General features: G+C 49.2%; 1 protein-coding gene across 5 annotated transcripts in view; it reads left to right on the forward strand.

The window, feature by feature from the left end:
• Positions 1-23,327, forward strand: part of LOC148013204 (uncharacterized) — a 70,071-nt gene that overhangs the window by 22,797 nt on the left and 23,947 nt on the right. For 4 of the 5 annotated variants that reach the window (XM_087667970.1, XM_087667972.1, XM_087667969.1 and 1 more), the window contains one exon: positions 21,648-23,256. In XM_087667970.1, the coding sequence (XP_087524096.1) occupies positions 22,054-23,256 (1,203 nt within the window). In that variant the 5' untranslated portion in view covers positions 21,648-22,053. Of the gene's footprint in view, positions 1-21,314; positions 21,530-21,647; positions 23,257-23,327 lie in introns of those variants that run through there. The other variant, XM_087667974.1, reaches the window with a different exon arrangement.

A 23,327-nucleotide genomic window follows, 5' to 3' on the forward strand; every position in this document is an offset into this window, starting at 1 on the left:
TCTTTAAGAGGCCTTTCTCATTGACAACATGCCACAAGTCCCACACTTAGTGAGGATGTTGGCTTTAGGATCTCTATTCTTAGGAGGGTATTGTCACCCTAGGTGACATTTTATTGGTGCTTATTCATGTGTTGGCACGTTGCCTTTATTTGCCGATTGCCCATCTTAGAGCTCCATATCCAAAGTCCTCCATGTTTTGGACCTAGGCTTGCATTTCCTCTCTATTCATGGCCCTAGTAGACTTAGGAGTCAGGACCTAGGTCCGCTCCATTGAATAGGCCGTATTTGTTGTTGACTAGCCATTCTTTTGACCAATTGATAGGAGAGAGGGTTGTATTGGTTCCATTCCCCTTTCAACATGAAAGACCTCCTAGGTATCTTCACATTGCTTCACTCATTTCCATTAGTGTACCCCCTAGAGACAGTAGGCTTTGTGCAGAGAAACATAGAGTGTACGGTAAACATTGAGAAGAAAACTCAGAAGAAGAGTGAAGAATGATGAACACTGAATCATTTTGATGTTGATACAATGGAGCAAAGCTTTGAGATGATTGCATAGTCCTGGTTGATCAAGCAGCAGCATTTGAAGGGAATCTGCACAGTGAAGGGAGTGAAATGTAGTCCTCCAAGATGTAGGGTATTGAGGTAAATGCTGAATGGTGAAGGATAGCTATGGATGGAGTAGAACATAGTCCTAAGGGACTGTTGGAGTGGAGGAAGAAGAAAATCAGCAACCACTGGCTTCAAATGATGTAGGACAGCAGAGTGGCTTGTAGCAAGCTGAAACACAACCTCAGGATGATTATCAGTTGCAAAATGCAGGTGTCCTCAGCCACAAGCCATATGTGTTGCTGGAGGAGGGACAAGCTGCAAAAACACAGGTCAAATCTGTCAGAGTGAAGCAGTGTGGAAGTGAATGACCAAGACAAAGAGTGAATAGAGAGAGGAGAGAGAGAGAGAGAAAGAGATAGTGAAACACAGAAAATTTGCAATGAAGAATGTTGTATAAGGTTGCAGATATATACATGGGTGTAGAGAGAATGTCTATGTATATCTCCACCTTGAAGATCTCGATCTCCGTGAACCTTGAGAGCAATCTCCATGGTTTGCAGCCTAAAAACTGGGAGCACAACTGAGAGAGAATATGAAGACCGAGGCCAATAAATAGGCTAGAAATAATGCGCTAGAAAATACAGGTCGGCTGCATTAAATGCAACTAATTGGACAAAACATAATCTGGGCTGCAACTTGCCCCCCAACCTGACACGTGTCATTGTTGATGTCAGTTGCCACTTGGACCGCTTGCTGTACCTGGTGCATTTGTTGCACTTTCCTGTCCAGGGAATGTCTAGCTCTAACACCCCCTCTTCAATCTTGGACACAACAGAAGGCTAAGGGATTTGGAGTGTTGTTGAAGTAAAGCTTGAGAAAGCACCTTAGTAAACAAGTCGGCAAGATTGTCCTCTGTCTTGCAATAGACCAGGGAAATAGTCTCGTCCAAAATCTTCTCCCGAATGAAATAGTATCGGATCTCAATATGATTCGTCTGAGCATGAAACACATGATTCCTAGCCAAGGCAATGCAACTCTCATTGTGGCATTGAAGGATAGTAGGACCACTTTGCAAGCAACCAAGCTCCTCCAAGAGTCTGCGAAGCATACTATCTCATAGGTGGTAGAAGACGCCGCTCGATACTTTGCCTTAGTCGAAGATAGGGAACTGTGGGTTGCTTCTTGCTGCTCCATGAAATAGCACCAATACCCAAGGTGAAGCAATACCGGTCATTGACCTTAGATGATCGACATCGCCAACCCAATTTGAATCACTCCATGCTGTAAGGACCAAGTTTGTAGTACCTATACTTGCTAGATGATAGATCCCAAGATCAGTAGTCCCCCCATAGGAACCGCAAAATCCTCTAAGCAGCCTGCCAATGCACCATCTTGGGTTCACTCATGAACCTAGGTAGCACACCTACAACATAACATAAATTAACACGAGTATTAAAAAGCCAGATCAAGGAGCCAACCAACTGGCTATAACGGGTAGCATTTGCCAAAGGAGAATCGGAATGAGCTGTAGCCTTCCAATTTGGGTCCATAGGAGTTGTAAGAGACTTGCATCCCTTCATCTCACACATAGTCAAGAGCTCCTATATATACCGTCGCTAGGAAATAAAGACCTCCCTTAGAGTTTGATAGATCTTATGACCTAGAAAGAAGTGAAGAAGTCCCATATCCGTCATCACAAACTTCTTATGAAGTGCTACCTTCGTCTGCTCAACCATGTGAGTATGGTCACTTGTCACAATCAAATCGTCCACATAAAGTACAAATAACACATGACCTCCACTTGAGGTGTGAGCATAAAGCTGGCGATCGGGTTTGGAACGCTGATACCCCAATTTCTCTCGGAGGAATGAGTCAATCTTCTCATTCCAAGCACAGGGAGCGTGCTTAAGGCCATAGAGTACCTTTCTCAACTCTTATACCTTACCATTAGAAGAACTGAAGCCTGGAGGCTGCTCAACGTAGATCTCCTCCTTCAACTCCCCATTCAAAAAGGCAGATTTCATAGCTAGTTGATAGACCAGCCATCTCCTATGGCTAGCCAAGGCAAGAATTATGCAAATAGTAGACATCCGAGCTGTAGGGGCAAAAGTATCATGGAAATCAATGCCTAGGTGCTATGCAAAACCTTTAGCAACAGGGTGGGCCTTGTGCTTGTCCAACGTGCCATCATTGCAGTACTTGGTCTTGAAGATCCATTTGACTCCAATGATCTTCTTATGAGGAGACTTCAGCACAAGACACGAAGTGCCATTCCTCTCAATCGACTCTAGCTCTTGCTCCATCGCTTTTTGCCAATGATCATGCTGTAAAGCCTCCTTCACGGAGGTGGGCTCCTGATCTTGTATGACATGAGTTATTAAACAATAATTAGTGTAAACAAGCTCCATGTGGTGTGCTTGGTTCCTCTAAGAACGTTGCGGGCCATCCTGCGGCTACTACTTCTCAAGGACCCCCGCAATCCTTGCATCACGAAGAGTGTCATGAGCCCAACGAGGAGATCGGATCTTGCCTCATCACTCTCTATCTCTATTGAAGTTTCTAGAAGGTCCACCGATGGTTGAGGTGTAGTCAGTGAATCCGGTGGCTAAGAACTAAGCTCCTTATTCGAAGAAGAGTCCTCAGAGGCACAGGCTCCAGAGGAATAGTCGCTGGTGCCTAACTATCATTGGGATCTCTAAGAACATGGTGTTCCTCACCCCCCTGTGAGGCTAGAACTTCAACGAACCGAACATTACGCTCATGTAGATATCCCGCTTAACGGGATCATACAATCATTAGCCTTGAGATTGCGAGCTATAGCCCACAAACACCTATCTTTTGGAAGTTGCTTCAAATTTGTCGCGTTGTGTCTTCGGGATGTGAACATAAGCATCACACCCGAAAACCTTGAAATAAGAAACATTTGGCTTAGACCCAAAGTATGCCTCATAATGCCGCATAAGGGGTCATACCGACAACAACTGAAGTAGGGGATCGATTAAGGATGTGAATTGTAGTAGCCACAACCTCAGCCCATAGACATTGAGATGTCTGACGATGCTCCATCATGGTATGGGCCATCTCGATCACACTGTGATTCTTTTGCTCCAATATGCCATTCTCCTGAGGAGTGTTTGTATTAGCAAACTCCTAGTGAATACCACAATTTGCACAAAAACGAACAAGCTCATTAGAAACAAATTCTCCACCCTTATCCGATCATAAGATCTTCAGTTTCTGGCCCAATCGGTTCTCCTCAAAGAGCAACCAATCCTTAAAGTGGGAGAAAGCCTCTAACTTCACCTTCAAGAAATAAGCCCATGTCATCCTGCTGTAATCATCCACAATTAGCATGAAATACAAGCTTTCATGAAGGGACTTTGTCCTCATCGGTTCACAAATATCAGTAGAAATAAGCTCCAAGGGTGCCGAAGACCGCCTCGAAGCCTTGCTAGGAACAACATCACGAGTCTGCTTACCACAGATGTAGGATACACAAGGCTGCTGGCTCACCACAATATGCGGTAAACCTTGAACAATCTATCCCTTTGACACCTTCCGAAGGTGATCATAGTTGAGGTGGCCAAAACCGAGCATGCCAAAGCTCGGATTGAGTTTGACAGGTAAGAAGAAGAGAAGTCAAGGCAGAAGAAGACCGCAACTTATAGACTCCATTCTCCTCATATCTTGAAGAAAGAACGTGTCTCAATCCATGATTAAGAATTTGAAAAGAATCCACATCAAATTTGACCAAAAGGCCGAAGGCACATATCTTGTGTACCGAAAGTAGATGGTATCCCAAGGCCGGTACATAAAGCACCTTAGATTTATGGGCACCACCTTGCCCATTTGGAATAAGATGCATGCCACCTCGTCCCTAAATAGGAATAGACGAACTATTATCAATGAGAATTTGACCATTCGAAGGCCGCAAATGAGCAACACCCGGCTGAAGAAGGAGTCACGTGCCATGAGGCACCACTGTCAACAATCCACTCTCGAGTGTATGGGGCTGTCAACACAACATCAGAACCGTCAGGGTCAAGTCCTCAACCATCTCTCCAAGTGGAGGAAAGCAGCTGATGAGGGAGCAGCCAGTGCTTCGGAATCCTTTGAAGATTTCTCCTTCTTCTCCTTGCCAGGGCAATCCTTCTTCTAGTGACCTGACTTGCCACAGAGGTGACACGTGGACTCCTTTTCTTTGTCCTTCTTGGGTTTGTCCTCCTGTTTTTGGTCCTTCCCCTTCTTCTTAGAGGACTGACTAACCAATGCCTCAGATTTAGAAGCATTGGTCCCTTTCAACTGCTCCTCTTGGTCCAAGACCATAGGAATCAACTCTTCCCACTGAAGAGTCTCAGACCACCCTGAAGCAATCAAGGTAGAATAAAAGCCACTAAAACGGGGCGGTAACTGTGAAAGAAGAGGTATTGTCATGTCTTCAGAAGTGATCACCTTCCCTACATTTTGTACCTACATCTGAAGTTGCCTTAGCTTATTAATATGGTCCCGCATAGAAGATAACTTATTGACACTCATGGTCTTCATGTGCACTTTCAAAGAAACTCTTTCATGACGGTCATACGATTGTACATCTGATCAAGCTCCAACCATATCTCCTGGGCCACCGTCAAGTGCTCAATATGAGAGAGAACAACTTTAGTGCATGAGAGGAATAAAAACGAGCAGATGCGAGGATTGAGTTTATCCTAATATGCTTGAGCCTTTGCTAACTCCACCTTATCACTGGAAGAGAGTTTGGACTCATCTCGCAAAGAAGGATGATGAATAGCCTTCATAACAAGCTCGGCCAAATCATAGGACTCCAAAATGGCAAGCATCATGACCTACCAGATGTAGTAATTCTCGCTATCGAGCTTTTGATCTGATGGAAGAGCTGGTAACACAAGCACCTTCCGGTCCATGATTGCCTGAAACTCTGTGTCTCGGCCTCAGAAGACATCTTGACCTACAATGCTTGCACAAAACACAAAAAGCAGCCCCCTTTGACTATGAGAATGCAGCTTGCTAGGGCTCTTCACCGCTCATCCCACTCCTTTATCCGCCGGAGGCGATGAGAAGGTAAAATCTGCACTTGAAGGTCCAAAACACAGCCTTTTTCCTTCTCTAATAGTAGAAAAACAATAGCAGCTTTAGCAAATTTTCTCCTTTCTCACACGTCTACGCTCGCCTTAGCCTTATTTTAATGCGTAGCTCTCCTGCTCGCCCTTGAACGCTGAAAACGCAGCCTTGTGTTGCGCTGAAATCTCCTCTTCAGGTAGGTCCACAGTCCTTCAATGCTCTGATACCATGTTAGAGTGAAGCAGTGCGGAAGCAAATGACCAAGACAAAGAGTGAATGAGAGAGAAGAGAGAGAGAGAGAAAGAGACACTGAAACACATAAAATCTGTAGTGAAGAATGCTATATAAGGATGCATATATATATATATATATATATATATATATATATATATATATATATATATATATATATATATATATATATATATATATATAAAGTGTGGCTAATTATATTACTTTAGAAAAACCTTGAAATACAAAGAAGTGCTCGTGCTCAACAAACTAGTTGGAGCTGATACAGAGTCTCTAAAATATCAAATATACAGGCCTCTCAGGGCGGATTAGGGGGGATGGGGGCAAGAAGCCATGGAGGGGGGGTGTATTGCCATTTGGGGCTGCCTGCTTGCATCACAAAAAACAAGTCTTGATAGCCCCAAGTGCGCATGAAGTGAAGACGGAGCTCCTGACGAGCTTGAGACTCGCCCTGCACCTGATCCCATTGGCTGCAAAGGGAATGGATGATGGAGGTTCAGAGCTCTGCCAAAGTCGCCTGTACAGAAAGTCTCTCTCCAAAAACCTCCTGACATTGCGCCTTCCAGATATACCATCCAGTGAGACTCCCTACGATCTCCCACACCTTAGAGTGGTCTGCTGTGGGCTCCAGTATCTGGCGGATGGATAGAGCCTCCAAGTTAGCTACTCTGCACGACCCAGCCTCAATAAGTAAGATCGTGTCTTGCATCCGAGCCTCATACAGAAGGTGACGACCCTGCCTGATTGCCTGCCAACAGAAAGCTCCCCGTGAGATACATCCCAGGCTGGGTGCTATGCGGCGGAGGATGCGGCATGCTCCTCTCCACACTAGCTGCGCTGTCTCACACAACCAGAGGCAGTGCTTTGGAGTTTCCAGAAGTTGTTGTGTGCAGCGTTTACATTCTCCATCCTTCTGCATCTGGGCTAACCAACTACCTACCGCTAAGCCTCCATGTGCCACCAGCCATACGAAATATAATACCCTCCTCCGCCTCCAGTTATCCCATATGTGGCGCCAGAAAGTCCATCGGAAAGCATCACAGAGCGAGTACTTGCTACGTGCCAGAAAGCATCACAGAGCCAATCCATGTACCTGCTATGCGCCAGAAAGTCCATCAGAAAGTCCTGCATCAGCACGTGTTTGCCAATCTTGGCTGTGTACTCTAGGAACCTCTGTGGCTTCTTGGTGACCGCAGTGGCCAGGCATAGCCACTCTTCTGGATCCCACTCCAGCTCATCAAGTGGTTTGCCCTCCCAAATCTAGAGGCGCTACTCTCGGAGCTCCTTCCAGAAAACATAGGGTTCCAGTCGCCATGTCTTCCCCCTTGAAGGCCCACCACCCGAATCCTCCTCTACGAAAGGATAGCTATCCCCTCATCCTGTTGCCCTCTGTCAAGGGCCAGATGCCTCCCCTCCTGAATGGTGAAGAAAGTCCCATGCGAGGCGCCGCCCACTCTACTAGCCACCTGTAGGGGGATACCTGTTGGTGAAAACTTAGCAGCCCATACCTCCCCGAGCTCTACCGATTCTCGTACTGGGGGGCGAAGGCACTCCTGAGGTATTGTTGTATCAATCTCCCTTCTCCTCAACTCGACTCCTCTCTGGCAACTTGATGCCCACTGCAACACCTCCTTGTCCACCAGCCTATACACCCCCCGCTAGGTCCTGATGGTGCGAGTCGGGCCAGCCTCCCAACCAGCCCATTGGATGTGGGGGTGCTCGCTGATCTGTACCCCCTCATAATCTCTGACTTGGGGGTTCCAGATCACCGGTTGACGGTCTATCTCCCCTTGGCAACCTAGGGGGCTTTGGATTAGGGCCTTATGGAAGCCCTACCACACACGAAGTAAGCTACATAGGAAGGGGGATATGGGGGGCGTGATTTGGGCCATCGTGAAAATCCATCTCAAGGACGATTTCCAATTCCCGCCAAGCCTCGGTCTGTACTCCTTGAGACCCTCGTGTAGTGGGACCTTTCAGGTTTGCCCTCTTGGTGTGAGACCGCGGACTACAAGCTTGCCCAAAAGGGCCATACTCTGATACTTTGGGTCAATGATCCCAAGCCCTCCTTCTGACCGATGCCGGATGATGGTCGCCCACGCCACCTTGGTACAAGAGTCCTTGGAACCGTTTGACCCGGCCCAGAGAAACTTTTGTACTAGGCGATGAAGCTGAGCAACACAGAACAAGGAGAAGCACCAACATGAGGCGATGTACCAAGCCATTGCTAGGAGGACCTGGTTGACCTCCAAGGCTTGGCCCACTAGGGAGAGACGAGCAATACTCCAATAGGTCAGCTTCCTCCGAATAGAGTCGAGGACTAGGAGAAACTGCTGGGTGGGGGTAATGTTGAGTCCCACTTGGAACCCTAGGTAGTGGACGGTTTGCCCTCTGCACACCTATCTAAATCCCAAGTGGACGCCCCACTCCGTATTAGAGTTCAGGTTTGTAAGGAAACCAACTGACTTCCGCCAATTGATTTTCGCTCCTGCTGCAATACAAAACACTTTGAGAGCTAGTCTCACTCTCTCCAGCATCAACTCATCGTCCTCTATGTAAAGTGCTGTATCATCTACATACTCTGAGTCTAATAGCTTCGTCTCCTCTCTCACTGGAAATTGGAGGCCGCGTAACCCACTCACTCGTGATCTGAGGAAGTGAGACATCGCCTCTGCAAAGAGTAGGAATAGATACGGGGCCAGTGGGCAGCCTTGCTGTACCGATCTCTCCAGCCGAAACTCGTCCCCTCTCCTGCCACCTATGAGAACCGTGCTGGTAGCCGATCTGTAGGGTGTAGAGACCCCATAGATCCATGCATGGGGGAAGCCCAACCTCTCCATGGTGCCCTCCAAGAAGTCCCAATCCACCTTGTCATAGGCTTTCTCAAAATCCAGGAGTAGTACAACCAATCCCTGATCACTGTGCTAGGCCCACTCTGTTGCCTTAAAGAAGGTAAAGACATTGTCTAAGATGCTCCTATCCTGGACAAAACCTGCTTGTGTGTCATGAACGATGTTTGGAAGCACGGGGCGGAGTTGCTTACCAATCATCTTTGCCAGTGCCTTATAGGCAACTGGCAACAGGGTGATCGGTCTCCACTGGGATAGCTCCAACAAGTCTCCCCCCTTGGGAAGGAGACAGACAAGACCTGCCAATAAACTCCCTAGCATCCAACTTGAACTGAAAATCTTGTGGAAAGCCAGCAATAAGGGGTCCTTCACTACCTCTCAGATGGTAAAGAAGGCGTTAGAGAGGCCATCCTCTCCCGTGCATTTCTGCCTGTTGTGTGTGTGGAAAGCCTCCTCTAATTCCTTCTCTGTGAAGGGGTCTAGGAGGGAGCGTCCCATCTTCTGTGTGGCGAGGAACAGGATGTGATCCCAGACCTACTGTCTGCAACGTTGTCCTCTGGCTGAGGTTGTCTCCTGTTAGAAAAGGCTTCTGTAGTAGTCGGTGGCAATCTCGATCACCTCATTTGGGCTAGAGCGAATCCTCCCATACTGATCCCGAAGGCTGCGTATCTGCTCTCCTAAGGTGCGAGGTTGGTGTGCCTGAAAGAACTTGCACATCGTGTCCCCCTTCCACGCCTAGAAGGTTGTTGAGGTGCGGAATGAGAACTCCGAGTGCCTGTTCTCTAGGCCGGCGATGGCCGCTCGTGTGCACACCTCGTGTGCGTGAAGGATGGGATCCCCTGGTGTCTCCTATAATAATCTTTGCATGGCTGCTAGGTCCCGCCGGAGTGCTCTCTCCTCCCAGCACTGCTGCTTGGCTTGTAGGGCTACCTCCTGGCAGATACTGCTCGACTCGGCTAGGACCTTTGCAACCTCCTCTGCGATCCGGTCCCTCTTGCTCCACTCCCTAGGTACACGATCCTATCGGATCCCTAACTCGATCTACAGGAGAGAGGAGGTGAAGAGACAGATTGAGCAGATTTGGACTAGGGTGGGGAATCAAGTGTTAGGAGGACCAGGCAGTGATCGGACAGAGTGGTGCTAGCCAACTACCCTATTTGGCCTCCGCGAGAGCATCCCCACTCTCCCACATAGACCCTATCCAATCGCTCCAACAAGACTCCGCCTAGCCTCTTGTATTCCCACAAGAAGTTCAACGACCTTTCCCTCCTATGGAAAGCTGGGTCTCTCCAAGCATCGCGAGCTCCTATTGCCAGTAGGAAGACCTCCCATGCCTCCTACTCCTCCCCAACCATGCCCTGGTAGTTTTTGCCTCTACCATGCTGGTCCTCTAAGGCCTCCAGGTTGTTGAAGTCTCCTCCAACAATCCAGGATTCCACCTCTGGGAGTCCTGCTATAATCTCCACCTAGAACCTGTTGCGTGCCCTAACCTTAGTGGGGGCATAGACATTGAGGACTCCGAGGCACGAGTCCCCAATATCCAACTTGACCCATAGAACCCTCCCTGCCACAATCGCCCCATGATGGCATACGTAGGCGGTAAGGCTTGGACCAACAGAGGTGTATATGCCTCCACTCCTGCCGTGGGCATTAATGGCGTACTCCCAATAGGTGTGTGACTTGCTTGGGAGAACCTTCCCTACTCGATGGGCCTAGGTGGAGGCGAGCTTGTGATTCTGCAGAAGTAGGATATCTATCCTTTCTGCAAGGGCCGGCTGCAACTCTTGCCGAACAATCAACTTCCTAGAATCATGTGCCCCACTGTAGTGGAGACTATTCACATTCCAGGATGCAAGGTATAAGCTCATGGGGAAACCTGTGACTGACCGAACAAGCATCTATTCGGTGTGGAAGTTGCTGATGAGGAGGAAGAACTATGGGGCATGCAAGTATGCTTTGCCGCAGGCCTGGACGGCGAACTCTAGTCCCCCATGGTGGCTCTCAGGCGGACCATAGGGGTGATAGATGCTCCAGGTGGTACTACTAATGCATCTATCAGCCATGCTGAGAGTCATGGCTATGTACACTGGTAGAAACGGGCCGCCTATGCCAGGGACCACTCGATCACATCCATCGAAGCTCTCCATTGTGGAGGGGCTCGAAAGATAATGCTCAAGTGTGGGACCTTGGCACTAGTCCACCAGTTAATGTCCATCATGCAACCTGGCCATTGTTGTGCAAACAGTGCTAGTCCTTCCATCCACTGGGAGACGTGGTCCACCACTTGACTCTTCACCTCCTTCTCTATCTATGTTGTCGTCCAATCCCCTGAGTGAGAGGATTGAAGGAAAAAGGCGTAGTTTGGTCCATCCGGTGGTGCTAGTTGATGGACCTTGCCCCTCCTTGACTTACGAACCACGAAGATCCCCACCGCCAGAGGTAGTGGAAACTCTCCGCGCTCCGCAACTCTTAGGTAGGACCACGGGCCATTGTGGAAGAACTCTTGTGGTAACAGCTGTGCCTGTCCTGGGAAAGTGTGACAGCGGACAGGGGCAGATGGGTTGGTGGCTGTGTTGGGATGGCAAGACTGTTGGTGCGAGGAGAATGTAGGCATTGTGAGAGTGCGCAACGGAAGAAGAACACGAACACAGAGGAGGAGAGAGAGAAAGCAGAAAATGAAGGAAGAAAATCTGCATTGACTGAAATGAAATGCTGAATACACCAGAGTGGACTGATCAGTCCCTGCACGCAGCCCGAAGCGTTAGTGAGGGCACCGGATCAGGCTGCACCAATGCCGGAGTGGGAGAGGAGGGAGTGTGTGCTGAATCTGCAGAAGAGTGTAAGAGAATGACTGGGGGGCAGCTATAAATAGCCCCAAACCAGCAAAACTGGCCGACCTGGCTGAATCTGGCCGACCTGCCCAAATATGGGCCGACTGCACACAACAAGGCCCATTTTGGGCTGAGTGCCACCCGAGAAGGGAATGCGAACTAAATCAGCAAACACAAAACTGACAGAGCTCCTCTGTCTCCTGCTAGACTCTGACAGGAGCTCACAACCAGGAGATGACAGATTCAGAATGAAATAGAGCAGGCTAACACCCCCTCTCAGATCCTGGGAGGGTCTGAAGACCTAACAACCGCATGTGATGAAGCAAAGAAGCCTGAGGCAAAGGCTTCATGAAGAGATCAGCCGCATTGTCCGCCGTGGGACAATAGGCCACCACCAGCTCAGAATCCACGATCCGCTCTCGAACATAGTGATACTGAACCTCAATGTGCTTCGTGTGAGCATGAAACAGCGGGTTCTTCGCCAGAGCAAGGGCACTCTGGTTGTCCACGCGCAGCTCCGTAGGTCCTGTCTGGGAAAAGCCAATCTCCGCCAGCAAAGCGACGGAGCCAAACTGCCTCCATAGCGGTCGAACATAGAGCCCGATACTCAGCCTCTGTAGAAGAAAGTGCCACAGTAGGCTGCTTCTTGCTGCTCCAAGAGACAGCACCGGATCCAAGGGTGAAAGCATAACCTGTAGTGGATCGTCTTGAATCCACATCACCTGCCCAATCAGAATCACTCCAGCCAGAAAGGGTGATCCCATCTCCATACATGATCCCGTAGGATCGAGTCCCCTGTAAATACCGAAGAACACGCAAGGCTGCCCGCCAGTGATCCTGTGTAGGAGTCTGCATAAAAGAAGACAATAAAGCCACCACAAAAGAGATATCCGGCCGAGTGTGAATCAGCCAGATGAGAGAGCCTACAAGGCACTTGTAACGAGTGGCATCTGTGAGGGGGACTCCATCTGCCAAAAGCTTGGACTCAGGGTCCATGGGGCAAGAAATAGGCCGACACTCGGCCATACCAAACTCCGAAAGAAGCTCGGAGATGTACCTGTGCTGCGAGATAAAGATGCCCTGTGCCATCTGATAGATCTCCAGTCCTAGAAAGAAGTGAAGGATCCCTAGATCCGTCATGTCGAACTCTTGCCGAAGAAGGGACCGAGTATGCTCCACCTGCTGAGTGTCGCTCCCTGTAAGGATAAGATAATCTACATACAAAATAAGTAAAACACAAAGAGAACCCACAACCCGAAAGTAGAGGTTGGGATCATGATCGGAGCGCTGAAAACCACTCTGTAGAAAGAAGCGGTCAATCCTCTGGTACCAAGCATGAGGAGCCTGCTTCAGGCCATAAAGAGCCTTCCGCAGCCTGTAGACATGATCCTCCTTCCCCTGCACAAGAAAACCAGGAGGCTGTGGAACATAGATCTCCTCCTCAAGGGCGCCATTCAGAAAGGCTGACTTGATGTCCATCTGATAAACAGGCCAACGGTGGTGAGCTGCAAGAGCCAAAATAACTCGAATGGTAGACATCCGAGCTATCGGAGCAAAAGTCTCGAAGTAGTCCAATCCTGCTCGCTGTGCAAAACCCTTGGCAACAAGCCTAGCCTTATGCTTGTCCAAGGAGCCATCTGCAAGATACTTGGTCTTAAAGACTCATTTCACACCTATCACCTTCCGTTTCTTGGGACACGGTACAAGCTCCCAAGTATGGTTCCGCTCGATGGAATCGAGCTCTGCCTGCATAGCCTGTCTCTAAATATCCTGTGCAAGAGCCTCCTCCACAGTGGAAGGCTCGGAATCCTGAAGAATCTGAGACATAAGAGCATAGTTTACACATAGTGAACTATCCCGCTGAGCCTGTAAGCGGGCTGATCTGCGTGGACCTGTAGAAGAAATAGGAAAGTGAGTAACACCTGAATCCTGGATGAGCCGGCGATACCATAAAGGAATCCTAAGAGACTCCTCCTGCTGCGAGGGAGACCGAGTAGTCTCTGGATCTTGCAAAGCACCTGTATTTGAGAGGGACTCCCCGTCACCAAGTGAAGGTAGATCCTCCTCATCTGAAGAAGGCTCCCCATCTGGTGGCTGTGGATCCCGAGAAGACTCCTGAGGGGAGGCGGAAGGGGTGGAAGAACTCGTAGAAGAAGGAGGCACATCCGCCAAAGGGGGAGGGGAAGCCGTAGTAGAAGGAGGAATGGGAGGGGGAGGAAGCGATGACGAAGGAGGGGTGCTAAGGGGTATCCTGGAAGGAAGAGAAGGTGGGGGGTGGTCCGTCGATGTCGAAGAAGCACTTGTAAGAGAACCATCAATCGGATCCTCGGAGGCCGAAGCCTCATCAAAGATCACATCCCTGCTCACCTCAATCTTCCGTGTCGTCGGGTTGTAGAGCCGATATCCCTTCGTGGTCGTGCTATAGCCCATGAAGATAAGCTGTCTCGACTTAGAGTCGAGCTTCGTCTTCCTCTTCTTCTTGTCCACATGGACAAAAGCATCGCACCCAAAGATGTGAAAGTGGGACACGGAAGGCTTCTGCCCAAAGAAAGCCTCATAAGAAGTCATGTCCTGTAAAGCCGAAGTCGGAGTATAGCCACCGCCTCACCCCAAAGGAAATGAGGAAGACTCCTATGCTCCAGTATAGATTGGGCCATCTCCACCATGGTCCGATTCGCACGCTCCACCACACCATTCTCTGATGGTGTGTTCGGATGGGAATACTCCACCCGAATGCCGTGATCCCTACAAAACTGAGAGAAAAGGTGAGAAGTGAACTCGCCACCGTGATTAGCTCGAACGCCATGAACTTTGGAAGTTGTTTGGGTCTCCACGAACACCTTCCACTCGCAGAAAAGGGAGTACGCCTCGCTCTTGTACTCCAAGAAATAAGGCCACATATAACGACTGAAGTCGTCCACAATCAGCATCAAATACTTGGCCTTCCCAAGGGAGGCCATGCCCATAGGTCCGCAAAGGTCGGTGTGAACCAATGCAAGCGGAGAAGTAGCCCCCCTAGAGGCAACCTGAGGGTGAGGCTGCCTATGCTGCTTGCTCCTCAAGTAGCTAGGGCACAAAGTGTGAAGAGGAGGGAAATCGGGAAGTCCCTCCACCATCTTCCTCCGAGAAGCCCGCCGAATAGAATCGAGGTTCAAACGACCATACCGAGCATGCCAAAGCAGCCCAAGCTCGTGGGAAGCCCTCGCAGTCAAGGCTGTGAGCTTATAAAGCCCACCCTCCTGTGTACCTGTCCAAAGAGCATCACCTGTAGAAGTATCCTCCACTGTGACTGCATCTTGGGTAAAAATGACTCGGGTACCTAGCTGAGTAAGACCATGTACAAACAATAGGTTAAAGCCCAAATCAGGTACATAGAGAACTTTGGCGGAAGAAGACCGCATGTTAGAAAACATAGGTAGTGTCCCCACGCCTTGAACAGGAACTGTAGAATTGTCACCAATGGTGACAGTGCCCCCTTTGGAACGAAGATCCTGAAGCCAATCCTGTCTGAAGGTCATATGTGAAGATGCTTCGCTGTCCATGAGCCAAGGCTGCTCCTGAGTGGTAGAAGCTAGGGCTGTATCCTCCTCAACAAAGACATGCACAAACGCAGACTCTGTTGTGGCTGGGGCCGCCTTGGAGTCCTTCTCCTTAGGCTTCAAATGGGGGTACTTCTGCCAACACTTCTCCTCGGGATGAGTACCCTTCCCACAGTGGGGGCACTTGGGCTTCTTCTCCTTCACATCCTTCTTGTCCTCCTCCTTCTTGTCCTTGGCCTTCTCCTTCTGTTGCTTCTTCTTCTTGCCGCCACCTGTACCTGTAGTAAAAGCCTTGGTGGAGCCACTGGCACCCACCTCTTTGAGTCGCTCGCCATGCTCCAAGACAAGCGGGGAAAGTTCCTCCCATAGGAGTTTCTCGCGGGTCCTCGAGGTGATGAGGCTGGTGTAGAAGACATCATAGCGGGGTGATGGCAGCTGAGTCAACAGAATCATCACCATATCCTCGGACGATATCACACGACTAAGAGAAGCTAGCTCGCCTCGCATGTCCTCCATCTTTGTGATGTGCTCCTTCATGGAAGAAGAATCATCAAGACTGAGCATCCGCAACTTCTTCTCCAAGGAAATCTTGTGGGCAAACGTCTTGTGTTGGTACAAAGACGCAAGCTTCTTCCACACTTCCGCTGCGGTCTTTAACCTGTGAACATGTACAAGAACCGAATCATGTAAACTCATAAAAAGAAAGGAACGGGCTCGAGAGTTGAGCCTATCCCACAAGGCTGCACGGTCCATAGAGGCTCCATCTGACGAATCCACGGGGGGACGGTCGATGGGTGAAGAAACAAGCTCCCATAGGTTGAATGTATCGAGGATGCACTCCACCTTGCACGACTAGAGGGAGTAGTTGGAACCATCCAACTTATCTTCCTTCGGAAAGGAAGGGAGAATCGGCACCTGAATAGAGGGAATCAAGGAAGGCATCCGCACATCTGAAGCAGTCTTCATGGAAGGCACCTTCACAGTAGATGGAACCCTCTGAGATGCATGGGCTGAAGAGGGACGAGTGCGAGGAGTCTCCTCCCGACGGTGAAACTCCTGATAATCCCGCCTCCGCTCAGAGGAATGATGAGAAAGGAGCTCATCCTTTGAGTCGTCAAAGCCTGAAAACTGGTAAGACATCTTCCAATCTGCAAAATACCTAACACCAAAGAAAACTGTGCTGAAGCCGAAGTAGGACCAGTAGTCTGGTCACCAACCACCAAAACGTAGGCTGTTATAGCCTACAAACACCTGGAGCTGCAAAACGCAAGGGTATCTGATGAAGATCACCAGAACAGAAGCCGCCAGCACCAAAACGAAGCCTGGGAGAGGGTCGCTAGCAAGAGATGGGCCGCCAGGAGTGGAAACGACCACCAGATCTGCAAAACGCAGCCTGATGATGTGTCGCCCAGCTGAAGGAGAGGTTGCCTGATGGTAAACGCAAGCAGGAGGGGTCGTTTGATGATGTGGCAGCCTCTGGAGGAGTCGTCTGTAGCAAACGCAAGAAGAATGGCCACTTGGAGGGGCCGCCTGGGCAGTTGGAGATGAGGCGACAGCAGCAGAAGAGGGGTGAGGTATCTCTCCACAAGGTTAGGTCCTCCGTGCTCTCAGTTAGGCGATGATACCATGTGAGAGTGCGCAACGGAAGAAGAACACGAACACAGAGGAGAGGAGAGAGAAGCAGAAAATGAAGGAAGAAAATCTGCACTGACTGAAATGAAATGCTGAATACACCAGAGTGGACTGATCAGTCCCTGCACGCAGCCCGGAGCGTCAGTGAGGGCACCAGATCAGGCTGGAAGCAATGGCAGCACCAATGCCGGAGTGGGAGAGGAGGGAGTGTGTGCTGAATCTGCAGAAGAGTGTAAGAGAATGACTGGGGGGACAGCTATAAATAGCCCCAAACCAGCAAAACTGGCCGACCTGGCTGAATCTGGCCGACCTGCCCAAATATGGGCCGATTGCACACAACAAGGCCCATTTTGGGCTGAGTGCCACCCGAGAAGGGAATGCGAACTAAATCAGCAAACACAAAACTGACAGAGCTCCTCTGTCTCCTGCCAGACTCTGACAGGAGCTCACAACCAGGAGATGACAGACTGAGAATGAAATAGAGCAGGCTAACAGGCATATGTGGCTCATCACCTCCTGTGGGAGGGCGGGGGGTGGGTTTGGGGGGGATCACCTGTACCGGGTGCGAATCAGTGGGGGATCCATGGGAGGTGGGTGTGGGGGCTGTGGGATCTCAGGGGAGGTAGTCTGTGGCGTGGGTGGTGGTGGATGTGGGGGACTGCGGTCCTGCCAGGTGGGGCGGGCAGTGGGGGCTATGGAGTGCTCTGTTGGGGGGGCGTCGCTCGCCCTCTTGCTCCCTGTTGCCGAGGCTGTGTTTGAGGAGTTGGCTGTGGCCCCCCTGCCGTTTCTCTCTCTGTCGTCTCTAGACCCGTGTGAAGCCGTCAATGTCCACCTGCGGGCCTGTCGGCGGAGCCACCTTGGCTCCGAAACGCGTGCAATCTGTTGCCGTGATGCTCAAAGTCGTGGCAGTGCAGGCACTGCCGTGGTTGCCCAGTCACAATTACTTGTTGCCTAAAGGAGTGACCTCTTGTCTCAATCTCTAGGAACTTTGGTATACTCTTTGTGTCTTTCACGGCCACTCGTACCTTTGGGACTCTTGCAGGTGTCATTGCATCCGCGAAGGAGGCAGGAAGAACTGTGCCGAAGAGCCGTCCAAAGTCCTCCACTAACTGGCAGTACTCTACCGCCAATCTGGGGAAAAGTAAGGTGATTGGATGTTTGAGAAATCTGTTATGGAGCGCAAATGTCTCCACTGTGAAGCTGCTATACCAGGGAACCATGTAAATGACCCCCTTTGTGGAGGCATAGGGTGAGCTCTCCACTAACTCACGAGCTGCGTTTGCAGAGGTGAGTCGAACTGTGAAGATCCCTTGGTCCATGAGGACTGCCTTCGCGATCTGCGCTATGCTGATGCGTAGCGTGGAGTGGAGCCAATCCCGCAGCTAGGCCCTCGATGGGGAGTGTCAAACAACCTGACCAAAGATCTCTATTTCTTTCAACTCCAGCTCTGTGGCACGAACGGCTAAGAGCCGTTTCTCAGAGAGGATGATGCGCAAGGTGTTTGACTGGGGGGCACTCGCAGAATGCGCCGGCGTCTGACCAGAGGTTTCCATTGCGCATCCTTGCTGAGAACCTACCTATCACGTTGCTGTGCTACCGGAGGGGGGAGTTGTTGCAGGGGGAGAGAGCAACTGGAGGGGGGGGGGGGGCGGCAGTTGTTGTTTTCGAAAACAAGTGGTGGTTTGCGTGGCTAGGCCTCAAAGCGGAGGAGGCGGGGGCAGCATGCGGGGGGTGGCCAGGGGGTAAAGAGGTGGAGTAGGGGCGGGCGGGATAGGCGCAGGGGGGCAGCAGGGCGGCCGCAGGTCGCGGGGGGGGGGGGGGGGGAGGGCTGGTTGGGCGTGGGCGGGCGCAGGGCGGGGGAGAGGTCGGGCGTAGGCGGGGGGAGGGTTGGGTGTAGGCAGGGGGGCAATAGGACAGGTGACAGATGGCGAAGATAGGGGCGACGGGACAGGTGACGGGCTAGGTGACGGATGGTGACGGACAGGGCAGGGGTGACGGAGAGGGAATAGTCGGGTGGGCTCCATTGCTCAGGCGATGGTTGCGTGGCGAATCAGTCGGGGTGGGGGTAGCTCACACGACGCGACAGGCAGGGAGTTGTTGCATCTTTTACATCTTGGAAGGATGCAGATATATACATGGGTGCGGAGAGAATGTTTGCGTATGTCTCCACCTTGAAGATCTCACTCTTTGTGAACCCTGAGAGCAGTCTCCACGGTCTGTAATGTGAAAACTGGGAGCACAACTAAGAATGTGAAGACCAATGCCAATAAATAGGCCAGAAATAATGTGCCAGAAAATACAACTCAGCTGCATTAAATGCAGCTTGCTGGACAGAAAAACTGTTTGACTGGACAGTGCAGCCTGCCCGCCGACCTGACACGTGTCCTGCCAACGTCAGCTGCCACTTGGACCGCGCCTGCTGTACCTGCTGCTGCCTGCTGTACCTGTTGCATCTGCTGCACCTGCCTGTCCAGGGAATGTCCAGCTCTAAGAAAATCCGCATAGAATCTGGTCCGCAACAGGGGGAAAAGTGTTACCAGCCAGCATGAAGGATGTGACAGCTGGGTGACCTGAACTGCTCCAAAGTGCAGCAGATGAAGAGAGGGCGTGTGGCAGTAGACAGCAATCTACGAATTGTAATGTACTCCTAGTTGAGCTGTGCACAGCAACGGAGAGGCTGAGTGAAGAGAAGAGTGATGGATGAAGAGAGTGATATCATGGATGTAAGCAAGAATGTGTGAGAGTCCATGCCCCATTTATAGGCATTGGGCAGTTTGAGGTGGTGCCCTAGAATGTGGGTAACCAACCCTTTTTGGGGTTGTAAGTGTGAAACTAGAATGAATTAAGGAAAAGGAGTGAACTTAATGAACGGGTTTATCAACGCTCTGCACCTTGGGGCTTTGTTGTTGGGAATGCTGCTTACATGTCATGCACCTCCAATCTATCTGTAAGTGAGCACTCTTGTCTATCATAGTGTGGCTTTATTGGGTATGTCCCTCATCCTCTATCCTCTACTTTGGCCACTCAGAGTGTTAGACATATGGATATCCATCTATGATTGTAGTGCACATACGCCCCTTGAGCTATTCAGCCAAAGACCATGCCTATGCCTAGTTAGCTCATTTACACTGTTGGACCAATTGTGCACACTTCATTGATGTGTGATGAACACTTTGGGGCACATCTCCTAGTATACTCAATATCCTATCCCTACCTTTCCTATCCTGCATTCAATGCTCACACTATTCTAGCTACAACCAAGAATGTAATCAATGATAAGTCTTGAGTTAACAAGTTGAATTTCACATTGTGGTCAAATACCTATGCAACAAGTGCTTTGAGTCCCAAGGTCTTTGGGACCTAGTTGGTGTAGAGGCTATGCCCAATCCTTGACTTGCCCACTTTGATCTTTGCTATTATATTTTGTTGGTGATTTGTGTGAACTCACTTAGGACCACTAGGACACTTTTTTCTTCCCTTATTAGGAGGTTCTTTCCCCCTAGCTTTGTATATATATCCATTCTCTCTAGGGCAAACTTAGTCTTGTAAAACTTCTACATTGATATTCTTGCATTTTTGCTGATTTGAGTATATACACTTTTTTGCATTTGGTGTTTTGCGTTTCTTGTTTTGAACTGTAGAGAGGGTCTACTGTATTGGTGTTTGTGATTATTCACTACGCTTACTTCACTACGTGTATTTCTTTCTACTGATCATGTATGCAAGTTGTGTTGTGAACTGTGGAACTCTTGATTGTTCAGGCTGGTTGACCATTAGTATCCCCAAGTATCTCTTACTCTCTCTGTTATCATCTTGCATATCATTGATTTTTTTAAATGAATTTTCCATCTGAGTGGCTTGAGATTTTTTAACCATGGCGTGACCTTGATCTTCAAAGTCTTTCTTTTCGAGCTCGGAGGATGTTCGGTCTTTGGTTTGTTGCAGTAGATTTCTCACCTTTGGCTTTGACCACGTTTCAAGCCTCACATATTCATTCCACATCTTTGGTGCTCCTAGAGTTGTCTTTCTAGGCTGATAGTTTTCGGAATGCTTCATCAGTTCTCTTGGTGGTTGCTTTCCAATGGTTTTGGTGGTTCCATCTCCATGCTATCCAGATGACAGTGCCATGGTTCTTTTGTGGTGATCTTGTCGCTCGCTTGATGGAAGTGATTGATGCAGAGAGGGTCACTACATTCTTTGATGGCTTGGCCACTTTTGTTCAGCTATTGAATAGATGATTGCTCCATTAACTCTTGACACCTTGGACGGACTCCGATGGTGGTTTCATGTTAGGAAGGGAAGCTGATTTCTCCCATGGCATGGCTGGGTTGGACCAATTGGCAGGTTTGCCTATGCAGGTTCTTCATTCCCTGATCTCCTCTATTGCAACACCTATTCTCCTCTGGTGTATGACATGACAAGAAGTGCGGATATCCCTGTCCTAAAGTAGTGGAATCATGCTCCTCATGTATCCTTGGGCCAAGGAGGGATGACTGTGAGAGGGTGATTGGGGGGGGGGGGGTGGTGATGGCTACTAATATTCATATGTCGTATTGGATTGTGTGGGAGACTTTCTATAGGCATCGACATGGTTTGGTGATTCAAATCCTAGAGTTGGTTTGACTTTGAGGTCCATGATGAGAGGTTTGGATAGCAAGCAGTGTTTTGCTCCTAGTCTGTTCCAAGATAAAGGGCCTTTTTTTCTTCCAACGAAGAGAGAATTTTGATATCAATAAATGGGCTGAGAAAAAAACCAGTCTGGTGGTCTAAACTACCAGACCATGTGTGACTCTATGTAAGATAGAGGACCTTTTATGCTTTGATTTTCATTTTCTACAATAGTTATGTGCTGATTGTAACTTTTCTATAGCTAATGGTTTGAGTTTTTGTGTTTGACTACGCGAAAAAAACAGGGTAGGAAGATGGTTAGCTGGAGTGCCGATAATGTAGCCAATCCAGAAATTAAAGACTAGTTAGACAGACAGGAAAGCAGTCCCAGTGTCTCATCATTATCATCTACATATCAAGCAGGATGAGAATTGATGGCTGTCCTGAATGATGTGCTTCCTTTGCATGTCTTACCTGCATCCAAAGAAGGAGCTGCAATGGGTTCCTATCGCAGACAAGCAATCTGACATGGTATACCAGTCAACATGCAAGCACCATATTATCAAGGCCACCCCACATGAAGAGATATGACAAGTCTTAAGGAGATCTGTTCAGCGAGCTAGTTAGAGGATTATCTTAGTAAACAGCAATAGGTGACACCTTATTCCTGGACTACAGAAAACTAAAACAGGTTTTGCCTTGGGTGCTTCAATGTCAGGCTACTTTTCTGGTACCAATGTTCAAGCAGATGCAATGCAAACTCTCTACCTGATGGATCCAAGCTACAATGCTTTCAATGATTCTTCCAATAATTCTAATATGGTTCTTATTAATCCTAACACAGGGGCTGAAAATCAAGGGACCAGGTTTGATATTGTAGGGCATCGTCAACAGCAGCATACTGGGTTATCTACTCTAGGCTCATCAGGCATAGCTCAACAGTCCCATGTAGTTTCACTGTCAAATTCAGGCATGAGTCACCAGAACCCTTCTTTGAGTGTTTTCACAGGTCGTGTGAATGAAGCAGGATACAGCTGGAATGGAGGCAATGAATTTTCCTTTTTGCCTTCTAGTGATATGGCAGATGATAATCAGTCTTTGGCAGCAAGACTCGGTGTGGTGACTGCAGTGCATCAGCCAGGAAATGATGTGAATCACTATGGTGTCAGAGGTCTCTCCCATCCATCTATCCAGGAACAAGGGTCATTGATTCCAAGTGGTGTTGCACTAGATGTAGAGAGCTTACAGACCAGCTCAGGTGCAGGTCAGATTCTTTCACTCTCTCTCTCTCCACAGCAATCCGCAGTGGCCCACCTACAGTCTTTACCCATGCAACATCATGAACCAGCAGTTAATGATTCTCCAGGGTTCTCTAACATAGGTACTAACAACATCATAGCCAAGGGGGAGAGTTTCTTAAACAAATGCGTGGGAGATGGTCTAAATGGCTTCAGATCATCCCCCAGTGGGAACATCTTTGGAACTGGGTTTCAAAACCAGCTTTCTGCTGCAAGCCATAGACAACTCAATATGGTATCTAGTGCTTCCACGCTGGAACTTTACAGCTCAAAGTATTTTAAGGCTGCACAACAACTGCTCAACGAGGTGGTGAGTGTTGGAAGAGGCATCAAGCAATGCTCCTTGAATCAATCAAAGATAGCATCTTGGATGGAACCTGGCTCTGCTGATGAAGGCTTTCTCAGTAAAGATAAGAATCTGCCTGAAACTAGTGGAAAAGATGGTGTAACTGTTAGCTGGAGTAGTACAAAAGATGGTCCTACAGCTATCTCATCTATGGCTGCTGGTTCCACAGGACACACTGAACCACATGCTGAAAATGCTGTGGAGCTTACTTTGGCAGAAAGACAAGAGCTTCAGATGAAGAAAACAAAGCTTATGGCAATGCTTGATGAGGTAAGTAAATGGTTCTGTCAGAATTGTAGACAGGATAGAATTATTGTCTGCAACATCTTAGTAATCGAGCT

The sequence above is a fragment of the Lygodium microphyllum genome, chromosome 26 (genome assembly GCF_053477565.2).
Source record: "Lygodium microphyllum isolate KBCC chromosome 26, Lygodium_microphyllum_v1.1.10, whole genome shotgun sequence".
In the NCBI taxonomy this organism is placed as follows: domain Eukaryota; kingdom Viridiplantae; phylum Streptophyta; class Polypodiopsida; order Schizaeales; family Lygodiaceae; genus Lygodium; species Lygodium microphyllum.